The 27,953-nt window shown below is 36.0% G+C and overlaps 1 protein-coding gene and 1 long non-coding RNA gene across 3 annotated transcripts in view; one reads left to right on the top strand and one right to left on the bottom strand.

Annotated features, from left to right (window-relative positions):
- TMEM135 (transmembrane protein 135) overlaps window positions 1-27,953 on the top strand; it is a 345,033-nt gene that overhangs the window by 95,986 nt on the left and 221,094 nt on the right. For both annotated transcript variants that reach the window (XM_072610608.1, XM_072610609.1), the window contains exon 4: window positions 2,187-2,220. In XM_072610608.1, coding sequence (XP_072466709.1) covers window positions 2,187-2,220 — 34 coding nt within the window. The remainder of the gene's footprint in view (window positions 1-2,186; window positions 2,221-27,953) is intronic.
- Window positions 4-27,844, bottom strand: LOC140505053 (uncharacterized). Its single transcript, XR_011967331.1, has 4 exons — window positions 27,724-27,844; window positions 26,853-26,990; window positions 723-822; window positions 4-420 (listed from the first exon to the last, which is right to left on the bottom strand). It is a non-coding gene; the product is annotated as an uncharacterized lncRNA (long non-coding RNA).

Here is a 27,953-nt window from a genome sequence, read left to right as displayed (position 1 = left end):
ACCTACATTTGCCATTGTATTCCTCCCCAGAAAGTCATCCTGTATAATAAAGAATTTAAAAAAGGAAAAAAAAGTTCAGAAAAATAATCAACATTATGAAGTTTGATGCTTTATTCAATGTTTACACCTGTGGTCCTCAGTTCTGGGAAGGAGTTGGGGTGGGGAATTATTCTTTTGAGGCCAAGTTTACTTGTTATAGTTTCACTGCATTCAGTTTTGATTGTTTTGTTGTTTTTGTTTTTGTTTTCCATTTACATTGTTTCAGTCATTGTGTATGTTCTATATTATTCACCCCAAATATTCACACGGAGTATCTGTGCCCAACCTGTGGTAGAGCATTCCAAGCTTTGTATCGGTCTGATCATACACATTCGGACACACTGAAATTTCACTTTACAATGGTGATGTCATTTTGGTCCTCTGCAAAGATGAAGGACAAAAACCAACCAATATTAGAGGCATCTAGGTGTCAAAGTAGATAGAGTCCTTCACCTGGAGTCAGTCAGTTACTAAACATTTTGGAAGTGCCCACTATATGCCAGGCACTATGCCAAGTGCTGGGGTACAAAGACAATCCCTGTCTTTGAGGAACTCACAATCTAATGTGGGAGACTACATGCAAAAAGTTGTATATTCAGGATAAATAGGAAATAATCAATGGAAGGAAGGAACTAGAATTAAGAGGATTTAGGAAAGTCTTCCTGTAGAAGGTGGGATTTTACCTGGAATCTGAAGAAAGTCAAGAAGGCCTGAGTTCAAAGTTGACCTCTTTGTGTGAGCCTGGGCAAATTGCTTATCCTCTTTCTGCTTCAGTTTCTTCATCTGCAAAATGGAAGTAATAATAGCACTTACCACCGAGGGTTGTTGTGAAGATCAAATAAAATAATATTTATAAAACCCTTTGGAAACTTTGGAAACACTGTATTTATTCTAGCTAATATTATTGTTATTGCTTTCTTGGTTCTGCTTACTTTACTTTGCATTTCTTCATGTAAGTTTTACCTTGTTTATCTGAATTAATCATGCATTATTTCTTATAGTACAGTAATACTTATTACATTCATGTACCACAGGTTGTTCATTCGTTCCCCAGTTTATGGGCTTCTGCTTTGTTTCTAATTAATTGCTACTCCAAAAAGTGCTACTATAAATAAAAAATTTTGGTACCCTGTAGGTTTTTTTTTTTTATGCCTAATAGTGGAATCTTGATTCCTTTTTTAAAAAAGTGACCTTTTAGTCACTTTCTTTGTGTAATTCCAAATTGCTTTCCATAATGGTTGCTCCAATTCATAGCTTTTCCATCGGTGTATTAGTGTGCCATGGTGGTTAAAATGTGAAGGATAATGACTTAAATTCATTTAAATTTCTATTAGTTATTTACAGAATTCCTCAAATTCAGAAATGACCAGTGTAGGTATTTTAATAATTCAAATGAACATCTGTGTTTATATAAAATGAGGGCTTGCTTTAGCCTCATAATTTACTTTTATTTGGGCTAAGGAATTTCTTTGAAGGGCTTATGTCATTACTCGTGCATTTTCACAGGTCTTTCCCTTTACCTAGGACATTTATATTTTTATGCACTGAAAGATCATGCAGTGTTGGTGAATTGTGTTTAACTTATGTAGTTGTGATAGTTACTGAGTTTTTTCTTGAATGTGAAACTCAGAATGATTGAATGAATATTTAATGTAGCATCACTATATATAATGAATTTCTGTGTTTAATGTATCAGAGTAAAGTAAATAATATTCCTTATTTTAATGCATTTACATACTGGTTAAGTTGTGTTAACTCTTGAGTTTTTGGAGAAGGAATAAATTATTTGACTTTATCAAACTTTGAAAACTCCAGCATAAATGTACACCAAGAACAAATTTGACGCTATGCTCTGCAACATTTTAATTAGCATGATTAATTGCTTAAGTACTTTTCAGTAGTAAAATTTTTTTTTGTTAATTCTTCAAATGACTGCTAAACACAATTTATTCAGAAATCCTTTTAATCTAATTTTAAGTGTTCCAAAAACAGTATTGACAATTTAACTCTTTTGGTAATGAAGAATATTTATTTAAGCACCTGTTATTAATCTTGACATAATTTTCCACTATGTATTATTTATATTAAAGTGAAATCACATTGATACTGAATCTTACTCTCCCTCTCTTTTTTTTTTATACTTATAGGAGAGGTCTGCTAACAATTTATATGGCCAACTTGGTAAGTAATCTTTCCATTAAGACCGATGCAAATGATCTGTTTTTAAAATCTGCCTTAATTGGTTAAATAGCTCCACCTAAATCTTATAATATTTTCCATTTTGCTTTCAGTTCTTTTGCTTTAAATAATAATCCCTGGAAAACCCTCTCAATTTACTATTTAATTTGTTTCTGTTCCATTTAGTTTGTTACATTTTTTAGACTTGATGGAGAGGGCTGAGCTTTTTTGATGGATTTATTTTATACACTGAAACACTTATACTTTGACAATTATATCCTGGTCACATTTAATAAGTACAGCCTGTTGGGGGTGGTGGTGGTGTAAATTGAAGAACTTTTTACTAAATTGAATTTCTGCTGTTTTGTCTGGCCTGGTTCATATTGTCAAGATAATACACTGAAAAATACTAACCAAAGATAAATGTTCGTATTGAAGAACTTTTAAGGATAGCTTTACAATATTTATCCAGATTTGAAAACCAAGTAGATTCCTGATAAGACAAGTTAAGTAATAATATATTGATCATTGACCAGGCGATATTATCTAATACATATTTAAGAATTTTGTTAAATTAGATGGTATAGTGAGAGCACAGTACTACAAACACTTTTGTTTTTAAAGACTTCAGAAAATATACTAGTGCTGTGGTTAAACAGTTGGAGAAAATATGAAGTGGGTAGTAATAGTGCATACATAGTATTACTGTTGCTTGGTGATATTAATAATAGTATTAGTATTGCTTAGTAATATTTTCATACACGTCTGTGAAATCAGCCAGTGATTCTATTGAAAAATACTTTATGAATCAGAAAAGAGATCACAGGAAGGACTGTTAATGAAAATTTATGCTAGAATTGGGAGTTGATTGTAATTTGAATATTCTACACAAGAGATTATCATAGTCACCAGTCCTGGAGATCACATACAACTACAATCCTTTTCTAAGCTATTTGATACACATAATACATATTGTAATAAAAAATCATTTCTAAAATGGTAAGTAGTGTCATTATAATGTATTTCTTATAGTCACAAAACCATGGTGGAAAGTGAAGTTTAATAATAATAAGAAGAGTGTAGGTTTACATAGCATGTGAACTTCTTATATGTGTTATCTCATTTGATCTTTACAACCCTGTGAAGTAGTCAGGAGGTGAGTATTATTTGAAGAAACTGAAGCTCATCAAAGGGAAATGATTAATCCAAAGTCAAATAGCTAACTAATAAGTAGAGAGGTATTCATAGAAAAATACTTCTTTTGTCAGAGACATTTTATCAGAGTTGTAGAGGAATAGCAATAGTCCTAGACAGTTATTGCTTATAGGTACAGTGGAAAAAACTTATAGATGAGTAGAAAAAACTGATGGGAAATAATGATGGAGATGTTTTACTGTATAGTAAAATGTAAGCTGACCTCCTTCTGACTTAGTATTACCTGGTGGCTCTAATAGTATGTATAGAATGAATCATTTATGGACAGAAAGTCACAAGTAGCTGATGGAATTAGAGTTGTAGAAGTATATTTTGGGAACAGATTCTAGAAATATTCTAATTCATTCCTCTCATTTTTCATGAGGAAACATCCAGAGAGGTTAAATGACTTTAATCAGTGACTTGACACTTAGATTAGCTGCCTCTTCATTCATTGCTTTGTCCAGCATAGGATAGTGAAAGAATTTTGTTGTCAGAATAGTCCAAAGTCTTAGAAGAATATGTTAGTCTTAAGAGAAATTTTTTATTTAGTACTGTGGCTAAATGACTTAGACAGGGCAGTTGAAGGTGGCCAGAACCTTGAGACTGAAGAAAGTCAATACAAACAGGGTATACAGTCCAGAATGGACCCAGTAGTAGATACATTAAGGAAATCTTGACAAATGGTAGCAATGTCTGAAGTGTGGTAGCAAGCATTAGTTGGAAATCTTGGACATCTTAACAGAGGTAAAGTTGGCAGCAGGGGAGTTTCCTGCAAGTGTCTGAAATACGTTGTCAGGGTGGCATGTACTTCTGATTCAGGTATGCAGGTAGTCAGTGTTTGTTCATCTCCTAGTCAGTAATGTGGCCCCAAATCTATAGGCTGTGATACGGAGGAATTCACTAGCCTCTGGTCAAACTGATGAGACCAACAGGGGACCCTTGGTTCCAGAGAACCTGAGACATTGAGCAGGACTGTGGAAGAGGAACACATTCATGATGGACAATGGGGTTGGGGGTGAGAGTAAAATAAGACAGAATTCCAGTATTGGAGAAAAGTTGAGGGATAAGTTCCAAGTGAATAATACAGAAACTGATTTTTAAAAAAAGTCAGAATAGGGCTAGTTACAGGAATATCTTGTTGCTAAACCATATTGGCTATGAATATATAGATCTTTTTTATTTTCTTGGCACAGAGTTGATTGGTTGGAAGCATGGGAGGTTAAGGAACCAAGCTGATGACAATAATTTTAAGCTTCATACTTAGAGTAGAAGTTAGGTATATTCTAATCAGTTTTTAAATGAGACCATGCCTAGGGAAGCCATCTCAAGATGAAACCATGGATGGATTAAGCTGTGCGGAAGATAATTTTTAACAGATATTTGAGAATGCTATCAGAATGAATTTTGGTGTTTGTTTATTTAAAGTATCATCTCCTTAACTGCTTAATATTTGATATTAAGCTGCTGTAATAAACTTATAGTTTTAAATTAAAAAAAGATAAAATGTGGCAGTATATTTCATAGGAGACATATTTAATCCATAAAGTTCTAAATAGATTGAAAATGAAAGGATTCAGAATTTACCATGTTATGCCTAAATTAGGCAAACCATTATTGAAAAGAGATGAAATTTTATTTTTTTTTAAATGGAACATTCATAATTGTGATTTGGATCTCAACTAAAGCATTTGCCTTGTAATTTGGACCATATTTATCAAGGGGCTTACTATGCTTTGGTGACATGTTCTGATTACATGAAAATAAGTGAGATAAAATTTTCCTTTACTGAATTACTAAGCTCAAGTTATAACCGCATGCCAATTAGTTTGTAACTTAGTAACATTTATTGAATACCTACTATGTATCAGGTACTTTGGGATTTAAAAAAGGCAAAAAACAATTCCTGCCCTTGAACTCATAATCTGATGGAGAGAACATGAAAACAACTATGTACAAATATGTTATATGCAGGATTGATAAGAAAGAATCAACAGAGGGAAGGCACTAGAATTATAAGAGGTTTGGAAAGACTTCCTGTGGAAGGTAGAGTTTAAATTGGGACTTGAATGAAAAAAGCCAGGCATGCCTAGAGTCAGAGATTAAGAAAGAGAGAGCCTTCCAGGCATGGGGACAGCTAGTCAAAACACCCAGATCTGTGATATGGAGTGTCTTGTGTGAGGAAGAGCAAGGAGATGGTGTCACTGAGTTGAAGTGTACATAGAGAGGGCGAGCCTAAGAAAACCAGAAAGTTGAGTGGAGGGGTTAAGTTATTAAAGGCTTTGAATGCCAAATGAAGATTTTGTAATTAATCCTGAAAGTAATAGAGAATCAAGAGAGTTTATTGAATAGTGTTGGACCTGCACTTCAGAAGTTACTTTAGTGGTTGAGCAAATTGTGGACTAGAGTGGGGAAAGACTTTGGGCAGGCAGATCGACCAACAGACTATTGCAGTTATTCAGGCATGAGGAGATCAGTGTTTCTATCAGGGTGGTGATAGTATCAGAGGAGAGGCAGGGGTGTAGTTGAGAGTTGTTCACAGGTGAAGTTAATAAGCCTTAGCAATAGATTGGATACGGGGGAAGGGATTTAGTAAGCCATTGAAGATGATACCTAGGTTTCAGGCCTGGAGGATCTAAAAGAAAGAGGAGCAGGAGAAGGAGGAGGAAGAGGATGATGATGCCTCGCAGTAACAGGACAATTTGGATATGGGGGAGGGTTTGAGAGTGGAAAGATTATGGATTCAGTTTTGGACATGTTGAGTTTAAGATAGCTATATTACATCCAGTTTGAGATATCTATAGGCAGTTGGATGTACAAAACTGAAGTTCAGCAGAGAGGTTAGGACTGGATAAGTAGATCTGGGAATCATAAATATAAAGATGGTAATTAAATCTATAGGAAGTGATATCACTGAATGAAATAGCATAAAGGGAGAAGAGAAGATGGCTAAGGATAGAGCCTCAAGGGACAAATGTGCTTAGTGGGGATGATCTGAATGGAGAGCCAGCAAAGGAGACTGAGTGGAGTAGTCACATAGGTAGGAAGAAAGCCAAGAGAGAGCGATGTCCCAAAAACTTAGAAGAGAGTATCAAGGAGTAGAGGGTGATCAACAGTATCAGAGGCTGCAGAGAGTTCAAGGAAGATAAGGATTGAGAAAAAGACGATTAGATTTGGCAATTGAGAAACTATTGGTAATTTTGGAGAGAGTAGTTTCTATTGAACAGTGAATTCAGAACCCAGACTATAGAAAGTCAAGAAGAGAGTGGGAGGAGAGGAAGTAGAGGCACTTATTGTAGACAGAGTTTAGACAGAAAAGGTGGGAGAGATATGGAACAATTTAGTGGAAATGGAAGGATCAAATGAGTTTTTTTTCCCCTGTAGATGAGGGAGCCATTGGCATGTTTGTAGGTAGTAGGGAAGGAGCACATGCACAAGAAGAGGTCCAAAATAAATTAGAAAATGGGGATGAAAGAAGGGGCAATCGTCTGGAGAAGACAGGGTGGAATGAAATCATTTGAGATAGAGGGACAGAGGTAAGTATCAGAACATATAATAGGCAGTATGATGTATGAAGAATGCTTTTCCTGGAGTCAGGAGAGACTTGTGTTTGACTTATACTAGTTATGTGATCATGTACAGGTTACTTAACTTCATCTGTAAAATGGGAGTGATAATATAGGTAATACCTTCCTCATAGTATTGTTGTGATGGTCAAATGAAATAATGGTTAAAGTGCTTTGTATGCACTAGTACAGTACAAATCTCAGCTTTAATAGGTGAATATTTTTTAAAAGTCTTTTGACATCAATAAAACATTCTTAACAGGTACTGTTCAATTTTCCTTGGAGCTGTTGCATACTTTTAAAAAATTACTGTATTTCTGTTTTACTGTTAATTTGCCTTTGATTTTAAAATTACCCATATTAGTAACCTCTCATTTGATATCTGTTAAAATCTATTAAGCTTCATTCTTTTGTGATATTCAGCGTTCACCATGACTACCACTGTCTTTCTTCTAGAAGGAAAACATGAAATAAAGGCATGAAGCTTCGGAATAGCCTGCATACCTTTGTTTTCTTCTGTTTCTTGATCCCAACCTATCTTTTCCCTGCAAAGTGAAAGTGCTAACTGTAAAAGCAAAAGCATTTTATTCCAGTTAGGCTAGGACACAATATATAATACAAGAAAATGAGCAGTATGTTTTATGGCTTTACCATCAACTTTATCATTGATAGCAACACATATTTATTGATCCTCTAATTTGTAAAAAGTACTATGTAGAAAGAGCTGTGAAATAGCAAGGAATTTATAATCTGATTGGGAGTTTGTGTGTGTGTGTGTGTGTGTGTGTGTGTGTGTAAAGAAAACTAATAAGATACCTTAAGGTAAGGGCCAAGTGAGTGATGCAGGCAATAAGTGCTTTAGGAATTCAGAGGCAGCAGATCACCGTGCAGTGAGGCTCTTGGAAAGTGTCTTATGAAGGGAATAGGACTTGAATTTGACTTTGAAGAGCAGAAGAAATTGCTGCTCATTAATGGACTTCATTTGTGGTGTCTCTTCCTAACTCCCTTCCAGGTTCAGCTCAAGTGCCACCTATTACACAAAACTTTTCCTAATTCCTGCCCCCCTCCCTTTTTTTGTGCTCTTTCTTCCTCCTGAAGTTACTTTGTATATTTTTTGATAATACTCATTTGTGTACATCCTTTCTTCCCTGCTTGAGGGTAGGATTATTTAATTTTTGCCTTTATTTACATATCACCTAGCACAATATATGGTATATAGTAGGTATGGTAAATACTTGTTGAATTGAATAAAGGATGTATGCTTTTTTTTGTTTGATTTTTTTTTTTGTTTTGTTTATTTTTTTTATGGTGCCTGATATCTACCTACTGGCCTGAAGAAGCAAAAATGAGAAACAGTGGGTAGTTGCCACTTGTCTGGGCTTTTGTGGGTGAGGTTGCTTTGGGTAACTCTGGGAGACTGGGACTTGAGAATACATACATTTAGTATGGGGTTCTTTTTTCTCATGAGTAAAAATTACTTTGCTAAGCTCCTTATGATTTTACATCTGACTCCTGGAATGTTAGGAGGTCTTGACTGGTAACTGGTATAAATAAATGGCTTTTAGTTATTAAATTGATAACTTGCATCCTTAAGGAAAGTTATCAGCTAAAGTTTTCTTTATCTCATAATAGCAAGTATTTTCCTAAAGAGCCAAATGAAACAAGTTGTACTAATAACTGTTATCTTTATTAATTTTCTTCAGGGCTATTATCATTTATCATATATAATTTATTATGCTTGGAAAAAACAATTTTAAAATTATACTATTTCAGACTGAGAATTGGTAGAGATTTGGCTATGAAAAATTAAAAAAAAAATGAATAAAAGGCTTTAGAGAAAAGGTAAGAAACCATGGCTTAAATGTTTTTCTTGGCTCTTGCCAAATGTCTGGCCCTAAAGTGGTAGAAGAAGTTTCTTGGGGCTAACATGCCAAGGCCAATTAGCTCTGTCAGTCCACAAGAACACCAGCTGGCAGCATTGAACTTTGTTACTTTATGATTTGAAAGTGAAGACATAAGCAGAGTTTAAGTTCATATGACTTTACATTTAAAAATCACCTGGAAAGATTTATTGTGCTAGTCATGACAATGACCCAAGGTTTTCAGTCTTTCAAAGTCAATTACAAACTGCTACTAGTTATCTAGAATTTGATGTCAAATATTATGTTAATCAAATGATGCCTCAAATTATGTTTAGAACAGTTATGAGAAACAGTACTTTAACATCTTTATATCCTGTCTCCCTGAGTCTGAGTGAGAAACCATGTATTTCAATATTTTCATATTTTAATCTATGTAGTATTCTATTCAACCATATTATAAAAACATCTATCCAAGTGGTATATCTCTTATTAAATTCTAAAACATAGGACATTTCAAACATTTTTTTGTGTTGTAAAAATGATACATCTTTGATTACTTTAAGCATCTGTATTTGATTTTTTAAATACAAAGCATGAAAATGATGATCATATGCTATGTTTTCTTACAAAGTCACGTTTTTAAGTTCATCAGATATTTGTTTTGTTATTGCTCAGTGTTCTCTAGGCCCTGTGGAAGATTGAGAAGGAATATAATGCATCATTTCTCTCCTCATGAAATTCAGACTTAAAAAAAGAAAGCAACTCAGACTCTAGTAGAAAGATAACAGAGAAAGAAGAATCAGTTTTAAAAACAAAGCAATTCACTCTCTGATGAGGTGCTGGAATGAGTGTTGTAGATAACAAAGCTTAGAGAGGAGAGAGCTTTGATTTGGAGTCAGCGAATAAGAATTCCAGTCCTATTTCTGCTGCTTACTACTTTTGTGTCCTTAGGCTTTGTTTTCTTCATTTTTAAAATGGAGGGGTTGTATTAAAATATTTCCAAATAGTCCTGTAATTATTGTTGTAGGATGTCAGAATAGAGAAAATATCTTGGTGCAGCTAGAGGCATTACAAAGGCTCTGTGGAAGAGGTGGAAATTGAGCTGAAGCTCTGATAAATGAAAACGACTTTTTGACATAAGGAGGAACAAAAAGATTTTTTATAGAGAGAGAAATAGCACAGTGCCTGGTACTTAGTAGGTGCTTAATAAATGCTAGTTGACTGACTGACAGCATGGGCAAAGCCTCTGAAGCTTGAGTAAGCCTGATTTCTCCAGAGGACAGTGAGGAAATTAGCCTGACTGAGGCATGGATGTATGCATGTATTTGTTGTTTCTGCTTATGGAAAGTATCCTTCCTAAGGGCAGAAAATATTTCATTCTTGTCTTTGTATCCCCATGCTTTATGAATGTTATTCTTGTTCGTCCTTTGTTTTCAATATCACAAGGTGATGTCTTGACTTGTGCGTGAATTGTATTTAAGTGAGTCAGAGGTGCACATAGTTGTCAGCCTTACTCTCTCTTCCAGAGTCATCAAAATCCCGTGGCAAGACAAAAGTCAGGGCAGCTGGCGATGGCCTGGGATGCAGTGGATGACCTTGGTATCTTTGATGTCTGACCAAACTCCAAGCGCTCCACAGTGCCTGCTTCAGCCGCTTTCATGGCCGTTGGAATAAATTGTTCTCATCCACCCCCATTCCATCAGGGGAAATCTTCACATGCTTGAGGTAGACATCTCCCTAAATCACTGATAGGTTTGAAGCCTGTTGCTTACCCTCAGCCTGTTTTAGCCTGTCTGCCAAGATGATTTTCCTGGGATGTGGCTGCTGTGCATGCTACAGCTTCTGATTGATTAAAAAGGCAGTTCCCATTAGGTGCTTTTGCACAGTTTGTTCCCCCTCCTGAAATGTACTTCCTCCTCAACTCTTTTTTTCAGATTCCTTAGCTTCCTTTAGGGAGCAGTTCAGTTGCTTCCTCCTTGGTGAAAATGTACCTGTTCCCCTTTTCTTCCTCAAATTGTGTTGTACTTAGTTTTCTCTTTTGCATATTATAACCTGTAATAGAATGTAAGAGAGTGAAGACTGTTTATGTTTTCTTTTTCTTTTTTCTTTTTATCTCTTGCATCTAGCAAAGTGTTGTGCACTCAGTGGGTATTTAATAAATGTTTGTTGAGTGAATTAATGCTGAGAAAGGCAGTGATAAAGATGCTATCTTGTAGGATGACCTGCATTGCTTAGCACAATGCCAAATACATAGGAGGTGCTTAATAAATATTTTTTTGCCTGATTGACTGACCTGAAATCTATGGAAGGAAGTTCTTTGATTTAGGGGAGGTTAAGTAGAAAAGATCCCTTTTTATTTGTATTTCTAATGACTGAGATATGCAAGGTCCAGAGCAGTTATGGAGATATAAGTACCTTGTGAACTAGGTCCAGAGATAAGAATTGGAAGCAGGCTTTAAAAAAGTTATTGATATATATTTTAAAAAATTTCCCACTGTACCCTTCTTTTCTCACCTCTCCCAGTAAGTCATTTCTTACAATAAAAAAAATTTAAGGAAAGAAAAATTTGGCAAAACTAACTGTCAAAAAAAATCTTCTCATTTGGAGTGGTCCATGCCCATTGTCCCTGACCTGTGCACAGAAGTGGGGGCAGGGGAGTGAGGTATTTTCTCTTATCTCTTTTTTTGAGACCAAGCTTGGTTGTTATAATTCTTCAGCATTCAAGCCAGTTAAATCAGCAAGCAATTATTAAGTGCCTGCTATGTGCTTGGCACTATGCCTTTAAACACTGGGAATGTAAATGAAGGTAAAAAGACAGTCTCTGTCCTTAGGGAACTTACAATTTATTGGAGGAGATGAAATGTGAACACTAGGTTGAACTTTGCCATGCAGTTTCAGTTATTGTTTTGAATTTGAGTTGGAGTTGTGTATATGTTTTTTGTAGTTCTGCTTTGCTTGGTATCATTTTGTCTTCCCATGATTTTCTGTACTTATCATAGTCATTATTTCTTATAGTACAAGTCAGGTAAAAAATATTTAATATGTACTTTTAATATGCCAGATGCTGTGCTAAGCATTGGGGCTACAAAGAAAACCCCTGTTTCCCTCCCCAAAAGTCCCTACTCTCAAGGAGCTCTTACTCTAATGAAGGAAACAACATGCAAACAGCTAGGTACATATAAGATATGTAATGGAAGTAGAAGATAACAGTACTGTTCCACTTTATGTGTCATCATTTGTTTAATCATGCCCCAGTTTATGAGGACCTACTTTGATTCCAGTGCTTTGCTATGACAAAAGTGCTACTACAAATATTTTGTTGTGTCTGAAGATTTTTCTTTTGATATTGGCTTCCGTTGGGGGAACTGGGGATATATGCCTAACAGTGGAAACTCTGGTCCCAATAAAGGTATTACTATTATTTCACATAATTACAAATTGCTTTTCAAAATGGTTAGACCTATGCACAGCTCCATCAGTACTATATTAATCTGCCTGTCTTTCCTTCAATATTGACTATTCTTATCTTTGCAAATTTTCTGAGTGTAAAATGAAATTTTGGGTTCTTTTTTATGGGCATTTCTGTATTTCATAGTGAATGATTTGGGCCATTCATTTGATGGCTAATAGTTTGTAATTCTTGTAATTTCTGTATTTTCACTGTTGTTTTGTGTTCTGCTTTTTTGATAATGTGACTGGAACTCTTGCTTTTTTGGATGTACCTTATACATAGTAAATTTGTTCCAACCTCTTATTTTGATCCTCTTTGTTTTTGCTTTATACGTGTATTGTTGTTGGATCTTTTTTTTTTTTTTTTTTGGTCTAAACCTAGTTACAAAGATAAAATGTCCTGATATTTTAAGAAGGTGAGAGTAAGTCTCAAGAAGACCCTTAATGACCTAGAATGACTGTTGATCAGAATAGTATTTAGATTGACTGAAGAAATTTACTAATGCCCAGTGGGTCTATTTTAAAATAACAGACCAGGGCAAAGGAGGAAGGGAGAGGAAGACATTGGAACATGTCAAGCTGAGTTGGAAAGAATTGGCAGCTAATGGGCAACCAGGAAAAGGGAAAGTAGAACTGAGTTTGTCAGAGAAGGGATATCCCAAAGAGGACAATGAACTCTGTGGGCCCTTTACAGCAAAATATGTCAGTGTTACTATGAATTTGTCTGGCTTTCTCAATGACTCTGTAAGGCTCAAGAAACAGTCTACTCTTTCTTGAATTTTCCTTCCTGGGACCTCTCTGCCAGCAGACATAATAATATCCTATGCTGCCTCTTTAACCAGTGTTTCTGGTAACCTAAATTTTTACCTCAGTCACAGAGATTATAGTAGAGAAAGACACAAATGTAAATTAAGGTAGATATCTACATTTTTCTTTATGGAAGAATTATCTTCATACCAGAAAAGGTACAACAGACATGGCTAAGAAGAAATTCAGGCTTGAGGTAAGTGAGGAAATTAGGAAGGAAGGGAGCACCTAGCTGTCTCAGACAAGTTCATGTCTTCAGGCACAGACATATTATGTCCCAGGCTTTCAGGATTCATCATAATAATATGATTAAAAAAACAAAAGCATATATTTTAGCCACCATGAATTCATTAAAACCTATAAAGTCAAAACTAAGATCATGACCTTTTCTGATATAGTACATCAGAGAAATGGTATAATCTTACTGTATATTTCAGGTAGATATTTAATAAAATATTTTAAGTTATTATGTACCATCTCAAAATTATGAACTTGGTATTATTATAATTAGATGGATTTGAAGCTGATCAGAAAACCATATCCATAGAATTAATGGATTGATTTCATCCTAGATAGAGTACTGTTGTTATGTATTGTAGGATTTATATAAAAATAGGCTGTTTTGTACCTGAATCATAATCTGTATACCACTCCTCATCTGGTGGCAGTTTTTAAAATAGCCTTTGGAACACAAAGAAATGGGCTTTGCAATTTTATTAGTTTTTCAAATGTAAATTTGTAAAATGATTGTGTATTGCTTGTCTATAAGCTACCTTGCTTAAGTAGAAGCTAAAATCTGGAAAATAACATAGGAGGCCTTTCCAGGTTCTCAATCTCAATTAAATTGTAAATTAGGGTAGCAGCAATGAAATTTTGAAAACTAGCCACCAATATAGTGTATTTCTTGTCACTACATGGTAATTGTTTTCCGTATGTTTCCAGCATCACCTTTGGAAAGAAGCAAAATTTAGGTTTGTTTTAGGGAAGAACTTCCCAATTACCCAAGAATAGAATGTACTAACATGGCAGAGTGAATTTCTGTTTGTTGGTCTTGAAACAATAGTCTGTGGTTCAGTGCGTTGAAAAGAGAATTCTTTCAATATATGAGCTGGTATGGATAGTCAGTAGGTTCCCTTCTAACTCGGAAGTTATGTGATTTTGTGATAGAATCAGAAATGACATAAAATGAAGAATATTGTGCCATTGGAAAAAAGTAAGAACTTAAAAATTTGTCATTGCTTCTGTGTGTTTACTTTTGTGTCTGATGTGTTTTTATTTGTTTTATTTTGAGCCCCATTAAAGTATAAAAATGGCAGTGATCTTGTTTTTTATTTATCTCAGAACTTTTTACAATGCTTCCTAGTATGCTTCATATCTAAATAATAATAATACTAATAATATCTTGCCTTTTTGTATAACACTTTAGAGTTTTCCTCCATGATTCCTTTTGATTTTTATGGCTACTTTAGGGTAGATAGTATTGGCCTCATTTTACAAATGAAGACATTTGCTCAAGGATTTTAAAATGATTTGTCCAGTCATTGGCTTGAGAATCAGAGGAATTGTCCACAAATCCTTCCTCTGACGCTTACTATCTGTTTAACCTTGGGCAAGTTTGTTAACTTCTATGGCCTTTAGTTTCCTCATCTGTAAAATGATGAGGTTGGAATAGATGACCTCTCTAGCTCTAGATCTGTGGTTCTGTTTGCATTTCTGGATTCTCCTTTTCTTTGAGGTCCTACTGCTAGTAAATGAGATGGCTGCTTAGATTCTGGACATTTCATAAAAGTTGATGCTTCATTGGATCTCTGACCTCATTGGTGCAGTACTCTCTTCATTGTTATAGATTATAATCTACCCACACCTTCATGTTCTGTGCTGTTGTCCATGTAATTGCTTTAAAGGAGGTCCATCTGTTGTGTTCAGGATCTTTCCCTAGATCTCTTGATGACATGTGGCTTCTATGTTACATGGTGCACATCAGCTACCATCTGTAATCTTTGCTTTCATTATATGGCATTCACACACCAGTCCAGTGCCTTTTCCCATCATATATCTTTCTGATTGTATACATACTTCAATCAAAAAAATTTATTAAATGCTGCCTATGTGCCAGGTATTAGTGAAAAAGTAGACAAGAAGGAAATAGTCCCTGTTCTTGGATAGCTTACATTTTGGTAGAGGAGACAATATATAAGTAGTTATATAAAATAATGATAAGAGCATTTGGTGGTTTTTGGGGAAGGAGTATTTGAGACTTATGGAACCAGGAGAAACTTCGTACAGAAGGTTTTGCTTGCGTTGAGTTTTGAAGAAAGTCAGGGATTCCAAGAGGGATTCTTTATATCACTTTTCTTTTGTTAATCTTCTTTGACATTGTATTACAACCTACTCACATCTACCATGTACCTCGCTGTGCAGTTGTCACAGTGGATAGAGTGCTGGACCTGTAATCAGGAAGACCTGACTTCAGAGACACTTAACCTTTGTCTCAATTTCCTTATCAGTAAAATAAGGATAATAACACCTGCCTCTCTAGGTTATTGTGAAGATTAAGCAAATAAGATAATTTTTAAAAGCACATTGAGTGTAGTACCTGGCACATAGTAGGTGCCTTATTAATTCCTACTCCCCCTCCACCCTTCTTTCCTTTCAATTCCAACCCCCTTGTCCTCTGGCTGACCTGAATCTTTAATTCTGCAGAGACCAATATTCTCTAACTTACAGCCAAGAAGCATAACTAGAAGAAAAATAAGATGGGTCTTTGTTTTAAGGAGAATCTTGCTGTCATTAAAAACACTGGGCAGTTTCCCGAAAGGCAATCCATCTTGTCATTTCTCCTCCTGTTCAATTCTGGGCACATTTCATGCTCTGTCCGTAACATCTGCTCGAGTTATATTTACTGACAGTCAGCTCTGTGCATTGTTCATCCAGCTGCAGCATGGTCTTGATAATATTGATTCTTCATCTACTTCATCTTAACATTTTCCCCCTGTGGACACTTAGGCCGACTTCTTTTTTCCTGATTATATATCTTACTTAGGAGATTGTGCTGTTAAGGAATTGATGGACTCAGCACACTGTCATCTACCACAGGAACTTGTGGAAGAACTTACAATCCTACAGGAAATCCTACTTTGATTTGCATTCTGTGCTTGACAGTTAACTTTCATCTTCTTGCTTTATCTCACCATTGATGTTAATAATTAGAAGGTTGTAAAACAAAGTCATCTCTGTTACATCTTTCTAGAAATCCTGTGTGATTTTGATATATACCTTGGAGAAGACTTTTTGAAGCATAACTTTTAAGTTGATATTCTTTACATCTTTGGCCTATGAAAAGCCATGTCTGGTGAAACCTGTGGACTCCTTAGAATCACGTTTTTAAATGCCTAAAATAAAATAAATACAGTTCTAAAAGAAAATCAATTGTCAAGATATTTTTTTAAAAGTCACAGACCTCAGATTAAGGACCTATAGACCATCATACCTCCATCAAATGTGTTTTTGATATATGTGCATGTATATATTATTTTTATGCAAATTTTTGTAGAGATGGGAAAATAAACATATAGTTTGGGGGTTACTGATTTTTTCAGTCATTTTCTTTGAGTAGCAGTAGGGTCTGAGATGTTAATGAAGTTTTTGCTATCATCCCTTTTTCAGATGTCATGAGTTGCTAACTTAAAATTTTGTTTCTTGCATCGTAGAGTTCCTCTGAGTATTCTTGGTCTAGTCCTGTTACTTGTCTTATTTTTAGTACCATTTCTGTATCCTCATTAGAGTTGAAATGTGGTTGTTCCATTTTTATTGATGAAGAAAAGAGAGTGTGTTCTAGAAATCATAATAAAAGATGGAACTCAAGAAATAATTGAAAAATATAGCAGCAGTTGCAGTGCAGAACATGCTCATTCCGTTTATGGCCTTTAATTAAAGTTTACATCCGGAGGTCTGGCATGTAATTATGGTGTTTAAAAAAAATTAACACAACTTAGAATGCTTCAGGCTTGAGACATGGAATGTTAAGTTTAAACACACTGGTGACCATGCTCGTATCACGTTAGTCAGGAAAATGTTCAACTAACCTTAAATAAGTTGAATTATTTGGATGTTTTGTATATCCCAAACCAACTAAAGCAGTATAGTTAATAGCTAACTCATTATATTCTAAGAAATGTCATTTCTGATGCATTATCTGCATCCTGTCACATGCAACCAGATTCCAGAGCACCTTTTGATTTTCCTGTGGAGCTGTTCCATATTATTCATAACCAATACCCAAGAGATTAAATAAGGTAAGTCCTAAGTCCAAATGTAAACATACAGATTTCAAAGCCCTTATTGTTACTCTTCTTTGGAAAGCTCTGCTTTAGTATATCCTTTGAATGGATTATCTTATATTCTGTCTAAAAATAAAAGGCATTTTTAATAATTAAAGTTTTCTTAGTTGGCACTTGTTTTGTTTTGTTTTCTTTTTTTTTTTTTAAAGGAATAAATAAGCCTAGTCTGCTTAGTTGATATAAGAAACTTTGGAGGTAAGAGTGAACAACTTATGCTTATTTGGGAGCTTTATTATAGTTTTAAATAAGTTGATGTAGTAGCAGATATTCAAATTGGAGTTAGAAGACCTGGGGAAGATCATACACATTCAAACATTTTCTAAGCTCCAGATGAGGGTGAAATTTATTTCTTTTGCTTGAAAGAAGAAATGAATATTTGAATGGCAAATGCCCAGTCCTCCTCAATTCTAGACCCTTTCCTCTTTTGGTTATCTCCATTTGAACTTTTATATAGCATTTTTATACACAGTCATTGACATGATGATTCCCCCTTGAGGGGAGAGACTGTCCTTTTAACTTTCTTTGTGTCACCAGTGCTCAGTACAGTGCCTCGTACATTGTAGACACTTGATAAATGTTTATTGACTGGCTGACTGATAACTTTCTTTCCTTCTCTCTCTCTCTTTCTCTCTGTACGTCTGTCTGTCTGTCTCTCTCTCTCTCTCCTCTCCCTCCTTCTCTCTCCCTCAACAACTTGATCGGTAAACTTATGGCAGATTTCCAGAAGCAAATCACAGATTTGCATTGAAAATTAGTTAAGCAAAAATAACTTACTTTCAGGAGCTTACATTCTAATAGGGAAAACGATACGTAAATGATTAGGTTTATATACAAAATATATGGATGGAAGATGGAAGATAATCTTAATTGCAGAGAGTACTGCAATATGGGAGAAATGTGAAAAGTCCTGAAAGTCCTCAGCTGTGGTTTGAGCTGAGTTTTGAAGGATGCCAGGGAAACTTCGATGTGGAGGTGAAGAGGCAGAGCACTGCAGGCATGGCAGACAGACGATCCAGTCATGGAAATGGAAAATGGAGTGTCACTGTCTAAGCAACAGGAAAAAGGCCAATGTTGCTATAACACAGCTTTTATGGAGGGGAGTAAAGTATGTAAGAAATTGGAAAGAGCACTGACTTAGGAGTCAGAAGACTTGGGCTCAAATCATACCTCTGATATCTACCTGTCTGAACTTAGGCAGCCTCCCTGTGCCATAATTCCTCCTCCCATCACCCATAAAATGAAGTGGATGGACTAGATGTCTACTGAGATCCCTTTTAGCTCAATGAATGAAAAAGAGATTTATTAAATACTGCTTACATGAATTTTAGGAATACATACAAAGATTTAAAAGGAAGATATTCAAGGACCTTACATTCTATTTGGAGAAAACACTGGAAAGAGATGATCAGGGAAGGGATTTTATTTTGGAGCAAGAAGATAGCATACATAACTGTCTCGATATCTGGGTGGGATGGGAAACTTGCAGCATTTTGTGTTGGCCTAGACACAAGTGAGCTTGGGCTAGACAGAGTGAGCTAGTTTTTATATACTCAGTCACCTTTCAGCTGGTTTAGCTCTTAGCATGGTAGTACCAGAAGATTATTAACTTCCTCTGGAATTGGGACATGGATTCAGGAAACCAACCTGGTATTGAGGTCCAAGTCTCAGGTTTGGTGTGGGGGGTACTTTTAAAGGTGAGGAAGAACATGTGAATGGTGACAGGCTAATTGTGGGAGAGCCTGGGTGGATTTCTGGGTGGCTGAGTGGGTTGTGAAGCTCTAGATCTGTGATCTAGAAAAACCTAAGTCTTAAATCTAGCCTGTCTTGATTCTGAGTCAAGTATTTTTTCCGTTGTACTACAGTTTGTTTCTATTATGCTATGCTGTTATTCAAAACAAATAAACAAATAGACCTAATTAATATTGGAAACCAAGTTTGCTTTAAAGCACTTGGATGGAATTTTAACATTTTGCCAGTATCTAGAATTTGCATATTTTAATGGGAAGTTGACATTAAAGGACTTTCTGAGGTATATGCTAGTAAATATCAATGAGGTTAATATTAGAAATTAGTGATGGTTGCTTTGTATCAGGGATTTTTCTGCATTTAGGAAAAGGGAAACTTCAGGTATCCTAGGGTAGCTTTTTAGGGTTTGCCTTAAAATAGTACTTTGTGTAGTATCATCAAATTGGCTGAGATGGAGATAAAGGAATTTCTTTCAGCAAAATTCATATTTTGATGTGCTTTTATTGCCTTGCATTTTCCTCACTATCTAGGCTGATTGGTTTATGAAATGTTGATTATATCAAAAAAAATGCAATGAGTCATCAAATCAGTTGAAAAGAACCTCAAATATCATCTGATTCAAACACTACCATAAATCTCACAGTGTTTCAGACAAGTAATCTGGCACCTAGATGCTTCAAAACTTTAATGTCAGGGAAACAATTTATGACTGCCTTCAATTTGTGGATTACTCTTCATGTTAGGGCTTTTGTGTTTTTGTTGAGCTGAAATCTTTCTTAGTATAGTTTTCTCACAGTTATTGATCATCATTCTGCCCTCTAGAGCCAAATACAATCTTGTGTAATACTTCTTCTACGTTAGAAATCTGAAAAGAATTCAGATTACGTGTCCTACATGTCTTTTATTCTTTATACCGAATATTCCCAGCATCTTAAAACCATTCTTGTGGCATGTTTTCAGATTTCTTTGCCATCCTGGTGGCTTTCCTCTGGGCAAGATCTGACTTCAAATGTACTTCCTAAAATGGCTTCATTGTAAGACTCCATGCACAATTTGACCAGAATGGAGTAAATGATAGTAGGCTTGATTGTCTTTGTGTCCTGGTGTGTGGTAGGTTGGCTTGACAGTGATCCTTATTTTTCTGGACACTGTTATTAAGTACATGCGTACTTCACTTGAGTTCAGTTTAATGTTTATTAAATGCTAGGCATCAGAGTTACAGAGACTTCTCATGAAGCTTACAATCTAATACAATCTAATTATAGATAGAGGTAATATGAGGTAGAATATGATAGGGCAAAGACAAAACGAAGTTCAATAGGAAAATTTGGGGAAGGAGAGATCAGTTTAAGTGGAGGGAACAGTAATGCCTGAGAATGGAGGGTCCAGAAGAAGTGGCCTAAGGAAGAGAAAAATTTCAGTTGGAATTAAGGGCAAAGGAAATTTATGGAATGGAGACCTGCACAGTGATAGAAGAGTGTTTAGACCTGTGGAGGCAGCGGTTATAGTCCAGAGTAGAACATAAAGCCCCTGAAGAGGAGTAGTGTGATAATAAGGTAGTGTGATAACAAAATACTCCACAAAGTACTACTTTAAGGCAAACCCTAAACAAGATACTCTAGGATACCTGAAGTTTCCCTTTTCCTAACTGTGGAAAAATCTCTGATAAAAATTGACCATCACTAATTTCTCATATTAACCTCATTAACATGTGATAATAAGGATAATAAAGGTTGAGTCCAAATTATGTAGAGTCCAAGGAGTTAATATTTTATCCTGTAATCATTAGAAAGCAATGGAAGGTTTTTGATCAATGAAATAAGATCTGTGTGTGAGGCAGATGATTTTTGACAGATTCTATGGCAGGTGAATTGGAGGCAAGGGAACCAGTTATATAAATTTAGGAAGCAAACACTGAAAACAAAATAATTTAATAAAAAAGTTAAGTTTAGTAAGCAAGCAAGCAACAAGCATTAAAGTACCTGCTTTTTAGTTAGGCACTATGCTAAATTCTGGGTATACAAAAAAGGGCAAAAAACAATCTGATGGGGAGAGATAGCATGCAAACAATTTTATGCAAGCAAAATATATGCAAGGTAAAGTGCAGATAGTATCAGAAGAAAGAAACTAAGATTGAGAAGGACAGGGAAAGGCTTCTTGAAGGATTGTTGACCATGACATCAGGATGACTGGAGATGGTGCTAGATGCAGTGGAAAACCGTGATTTTTTTAAAGCTAAGGTCTTTTGCAGTTCTCAGTTTGACTACTGAGCCAATGCCCTTTCAGTGATTAAGACCAGGTTAAAAAAATGAGGTAAAGAGTGGATTCTTTAACCTAGTCCCAAATAACCTGGGAGGGTAAGACTCTCGAGGTTTCTAACCAGAACAGAAGTAATTCCTATTTACATTCACTCTGAGTTAGTCTGAGCCCAAACCCAAGCAGGATTTGGCCTGGTACCTATTGTTGGCCACTCAGTGAGAGCCAGAGTATTTTGGGTTTTTTAAGATATTGTCCTTAGGAAAGAAATGTAGGCTGTGACATTTCCAAAGGGAAGGAAGAAAGGAAGGAAGGAAGGAAGAAAGAAAGAGAAAGAAAAAGAGCTGTATTGCCCAACTGGCCAATTCCAGTTGGGTTCTCAGTGGGCAGTTCCTACTCCTCACAGGGTTGTTATTTGTCCTTCATTCTCAGAGAGGACCATGACATTAGGGAGGTGATGCCATGACATGCAAGTGAATTGAATTTAAGTGAGGGAGGGCTGTGCAAAGTCTCCAGCCTCTTTCTTCTCCAGAGCCATTTGGGTCCACACTAATAGCTGAGACTTGAAGAAAAATAGAGGTGGGATGAGAGGGGAAGAAAGGAGGAGAGAAACTGGAGTTTGAGGTAGAGTGCTGATCATGAAGTCATTGGATCTCAGATTATTTGAGGAGGAAGAAAAGAGGACTAAGGTGTAAGAAGACTGGAAAGTGGTAAGGGGCCAGGTTATGAAGGGTTTTAAAAGCCTAACAGAGAATTTTTTTATTTGATCATAGGGAGCCATTGAAGTTTGTTGAATGGTACCAGGGTGGTGGTTGACATGGGAAGATTTGTATTTTAGGAAGATTAATTTGACAGGTCAGTGGAGGACAGACTGAAATGGGAAGAGAGTGAGGCAAGGACCAGCCATCAGGTTATTGTAGTAGTCCAGGCATGAGATTATGAGGCCTTGTACCAGAGTGGCGGTAGTGTCAGAGGAGAGATGAGGGAATGTATAAAGGACATCATGAAGCAGAAATGACAGGACTTGACAGTTATTGGCTCTAGGTAGGGTAAGGGAAAGTGATGAGTCAAGGATAACACCTCAGTTGCAAGACTGTGTGACTGAAAGGGTGATGGTATTCTTCACAGTAATAGGGAAGTTAGGAAGAAGGGATGGTTTTTGGTTAAAAAAAAATATGTTCAGTTTTGAACATATATAGTTTGGGATGTCTATGGATCATCCACTTTGAAAGGTTCATTAGGCAGTTGTAGATGTAAGACTGGAAGTCAATTGAAAAGTTTTGTTGTTGGTCATTTGTTTTAGTCATATCTGACTCTTTGTGACCCCACTTGGGATTTTCTTAGCAAAGGTGGTTTTCCATTTCCTTCTTCAACTCATTTTAGTAAGTGTCTAAGGCCAGATTTGAACTCAGGAAGATGAGTGCTCCTGACTTCAAAGGCCTTAGCGTAAAAGGCCAAGGTCTCCCATTGCATCCTGGGCTGCCTCTAGTCATCCTGATGAATATCTGGTTACTGGATCCAGATGGCTTAGGAGGAGAAAGTAAGTCTGGTGACCTTGTACAGCCCTCTCTCACTCAAAACAAAGTCAAGTCATGTCATTATTTCTCTGATGTCAGGGCCCTCTTCTAAAACGAAGGATGAACATAATGGCACTCTATCCACTCTGCCACCTGGCTGCCCTAGGAGAAAGGTTAAGACTGGATAAATCTGAGATGCATTTGGACAGAAAAGATTATTGAATCACTGAAACCTGATGAGATCACCAAGAGATGGTGTAGAAGGAGAAGAGAAGGGGACCAGGACAGACCCTTTAGGCATTCACAGTTAGTAAGTGTAACTTGGTTGTATATCCAGCAAAATAGAATGAGAAGAAGGGATCAGAAAGGGAGGAAGAGAGCCAGAACATCTCCAGAAAAGAGAATCTAGAAGGTGATAAACAGTGTCAGAGAGTTCAGAAAGGGCAAGAAGGATGAGGCTTGAGAAAAGCCATTAGATATGGCAATTTTCATTGGTAACTTGGCAGAGAGAAATTTCAATTGAATGATGAAGTTTAAAGCCTGACAGCAGAGTGCTTTTTTCTTATGATTATGGGATCATGGATTTAGAACTCAAAGGAAACTTAAAGGCTTTCTAGTTCAATTCCCTCTTTTTTATATAGATGAGCTGATTCACAGAGAAGTGAAGCCCTGCAGTGGGAGGGGGGAAGAGGTGCCGCCCCCCACCCCCTGCCCCCATCATATATAATAGACATTAAAGTATTAAAACTGGGACTTGACAGAGCTCTGACTTCAAATGCAGCGTGCAACATGCGATGTCTAGTGATGGTTGTTGTCTTTCCTTTGGTCGATTTCTCTTTTGGAAATGAATTACTTGTTTAAACAGATAGAACTGAAGCTCTTGTAATTTCATTTAGTGCCTTCTTATCTCTCCCCCTGCCCACCCAGTAATTTGGTCTTGATTTTGACTTTGCTCTAACCAGTTGATAAATTAATTTTGTGGTATAGCAGATTCTGAAATGATTGCTACACCAGCAAATGATCTGTGGTTTGTTTTTGTTTTTTAAAGATATTGGTCTATTTCCTTTACTTTTTGGGTAATCTTATTTAGTACTCAGCACATTCAGTGTCTTTTGACTTTTTTCTTGGAAAAAAAAAGGATTCCTAATAATCAGAGATGAGGCTTTTAAGCAATCTAGTTTTTGATCCTGAACTTAATTTTTCCAACTTAGTTTTTGCCATTTTTCCCTGTGCCCACCTTTGAATTGCAGGCATCGGTACTGAAGTTCATAGATTTTGAACTGGAAGGGTCTTAATGGTAAATTAATTGATCTTCCCATTTCTGAATTGAAATTCTCTCTTTTTATTCCTTAATTTATGTTGACACACAAGTTATTGTTATTTTTATGATGGCTTTCTTTTTTTTTTTTCAGTGTTTATGCTGTGGGTTAGGACAGCCAAATGTCACATCTTTCTTTTGTTTTTGGAACCATGCCCAAATAATTTCTATTATTATTATTTCTAATTCTCTTCAAGGAGAAAGTGTGAGCCACCCTTAATTTTGGTATAACTTCTTTATACACTCAAGTTTTACTTTTAGCAATAATGTCAATGTCAGAGTGATCAGTTTCTCTAGAAGTGTATTAGCTCCTTGTTTTTTTCCAAGATCACATATACAGAATTAGAAAGCTGTTATGTAGTAGTCCAGGCATGGTATGATGAGGGCCTTAAATATGGTGGTGGAATGTAAGTAGAGAGAATAATACGTATATAAGAAATACTGTGATGATAGAAATGACAAGATTGGGGAAGGGGATTTGGATAGGTGAGGTGGGTGAGAGTGAGTTGTCAAAGATGACATTGAAGTTGTGAGACTTTGTGGAGGATTTGTGATGCTTGTCACAGAAATTAGGAAGTTGGGAAGAGTAGAGTGTGAGGGTGGGATGGGATGAATAGAACATGTTTTGTTTTGGGCATATTGAATTTGAGATATCCAAAAAGGCAGTTAATGATGTGCACCTGGAGCACAGTAGGAAGACTACGACTGGATATATAGATCTGAAAAGCATCTACGTAGTGAGATGGCAGTTGAACCTTTGGAAATCCTTTGAGATGATCAGCATGTGATAATATGGACGCCGAGTATGATAATATGGAAAGAAAAGAGAAGAGGCATCAGTAATGAACCTTGAGATAAACCTATGGTTAGTTGGTTGAATGAAGAACCAGCAAAGGCAACTGATGAGTGGTCAAACCAAGTAGGGGCAGAACCAGCAGAGAGCAATGTTATGAAAACATACAGAAGACAAAGTATGCAGGAGGAGGTGATGAGTAGTTTCAAATGCTGCAAAAGGGTTAAGGACAAGGATTAAGAAAAGGCCATTAGACTTGATGATTAATAAATCCTTGGTAACTTTAGAGAGTGTAAAAATCTCCTTTTATTATTTCTGAGTTATTAAATGTTTGTAATATTAGAGTTTGAAAATACCTTTGAGATCCATCTTACTGCTTTCATTTCCCACATGAGAAAACTGAGGCCCAGAGAAGTGAAGTGAAGGCTAAGACAGAAACAAACCGACACAAAACTTACATAGTCCATGGCAAACCTTCAGTTCAAAACTAGGTGTATTGGTGGTGTGTTTTTTTTTTTTAACAAAAATATGTTTTAAGTTAATTATGTAGATCAGAGATTATTTTAGCTACTTTGGAACACTTAAAAGTTAAAGATCTATGGAATGACTTGGTTTTCCTACATCTGATCAGAATGAAGAGCAATTCTGTTGATGGGGATGGGTGTCCACCTAGTTTTCAAAGTTATTTATATATAAGCCTATAGCCATTTAAGTTAAAAAGTCAACATTGTGTAGGTGTGGAATTAAGACATCACATGGACCATTGATGGGCATTATAAACTCAATTTTGTTGTGCTTAAAATGAGAAAACTTATTGATATTGATGTGCCTGTTCATCTTTAACATATGGCTTCAATTTGCATTTTAATTAGAATGTGGAAGTAATTACTGTGACATCTGAAACTGAGGTAGCAATAAAAAATTATCACAAACAAGACAGCAGACACAAATTATTTTTGTGTTTATTACTGGGTGGCCTTCTTGAAATTTTCACAAAGTTAATTGGTTCCAGACATTAGAACATTGAAATTAAATTATGACATTTATTTTGGTCATGTTTAAATTGAGCTGCCTTAATGAAGGTGGTAAAAAGTTGCTAGTTGTTAGTATCAGTTTTAAAGTGTCGTAGTAATTGTAGTCCTATTTGAGCATCAATTACCTTGAAAAAAGTCTTAAAAATGATTCTTAAAAAACTGTGTCTTATTTTTACAGTGATACAGTGCTACCATTCTTTTAAATTTGGTGACCATTGTCAAGATGGGTTAATTAAAAAAGAAAATGTTTAAGTGAGCAATGTGTTTCATGACTAATAACTGTACTCATATGTATGTGTATATATGTTTATATGTGTGCATGCATGTATATTTGTGTGTGTATATGTATGCATGTGTATGTATGTATAGGAAATATCTTAGCCCTATAGTACTTTAAGGTTTATAAAGCACTTTTCTTATAACCACTTTTGAGACTGATGGTGCAAGTTTTATTTTTCTCATTTTACAGATGACAAATCTGAGACTTCCATTGGTTAAAAGACTTCCTTTGGGTGTGGATCTACCAGCTTATGCCATAATAGAATTTAGACCTGAAAGTGACTTCATTGAGACCAGTGCTGGTGTGTGTGTGTGTGTGTGTGTGTGTGTGTGTGTGTGTGTGTGTGTGTGTGTGTGTGTGTGTGTTTGTTTACACTCACACATATGTAGACAGAGAATGAAAATTAATTTGAGCAAATGTATATGCATGCACTAGACTGGGCATTATAAAGATCTGAGTTCATGTACTATACCTGACACATGCTCACTCTGTGATTCCAAGCAAGTCATTTCCCCCAGCAATTCTCTTAAGTCTATAAATTGTAGAGCAGGTGCAGATCTTCGTTTGTAGAGTAAATTTCATTACACAATTTCATTTCACCAGAATTTCCCTACAACAATAAAATCAGTGATCTAATACATGTGTATATAATACATATAAATGTACATCCATACATATGCACACAGTTTTATATAGGCAACATACAAATTCACTCCTCATCCTTCTTAATCTCTCTTCTGCTTGAAACCCTCTTCTCATTAGGTTGTTTGTGATGCCACTCTCAACTGGTTCTCCACCTAACTGTGACTCTTCCTAATCCCCTTTGGTGGGTCTTCATCCAAGTCACTCCTGTGAACTGGGGTATTGAACTGGGCTCTCTGTCTTGGGCCCCCTTTTCTCTTCCCTCATACTATTTCACTTGGTGTTCTTATCAGCTTTCTTGAATTCAGTTGTCATCTCTATGCTTAGGATTCAGATTTAAATTTACTTTATCTAGTACCTATCTGCTGATCTCCAGTTTTATATCTTCAACTGCCTAATTGATCATCTTGAACTGAATGTGCTGTAGACATTTTAAACTTAACATATCAAAAACTAAACATATTATCTTTCCTCCCAATTCTTCCCCCCTTCCAAACTGCTTTATATTATTGAGGGTACCATTTTCTTCTCAGATACCCAGACTTACAACCTACATGTCATCCTTCCTTTCTCTCACAGCCTGCAATATCCAATCTGTTGCCAAGGTTTGTTAAATTTACCTTTGTAACACCTTTCATATACTCCCTTTTCTCTCCTCTGACAATATCATAACCCTTTTGCAGACCTTCATCAGTTCATACCTTTGCTTCTGCCTCCTTATCAAAATTGGGGGTGACTTGGTCTCCATGAGGAAGGCAGAAGTGGAGGGATCCCATTTGGGATGGTTCTGATTTTCTAGTCAAGAATACTAGAGGCAGTTGATGCCTTTCAAGGCCTTAACATTCCTTAACTGCCAAAGAGGGGTGTGATCTTCCACACCTGAAGGCCAACCATCTCCTCATCCTCATGTCTACTAAATGGTATTGTTTTA

Source organism: Notamacropus eugenii, chromosome 5 (genome assembly GCF_028372415.1).
Source record: "Notamacropus eugenii isolate mMacEug1 chromosome 5, mMacEug1.pri_v2, whole genome shotgun sequence".
In the NCBI taxonomy this organism is placed as follows: domain Eukaryota; kingdom Metazoa; phylum Chordata; class Mammalia; order Diprotodontia; family Macropodidae; genus Notamacropus; species Notamacropus eugenii.
The sequence above is the reverse complement of the archived record's forward strand: the minus strand, read 5'-3'. Positions and strand labels throughout refer to the sequence as shown.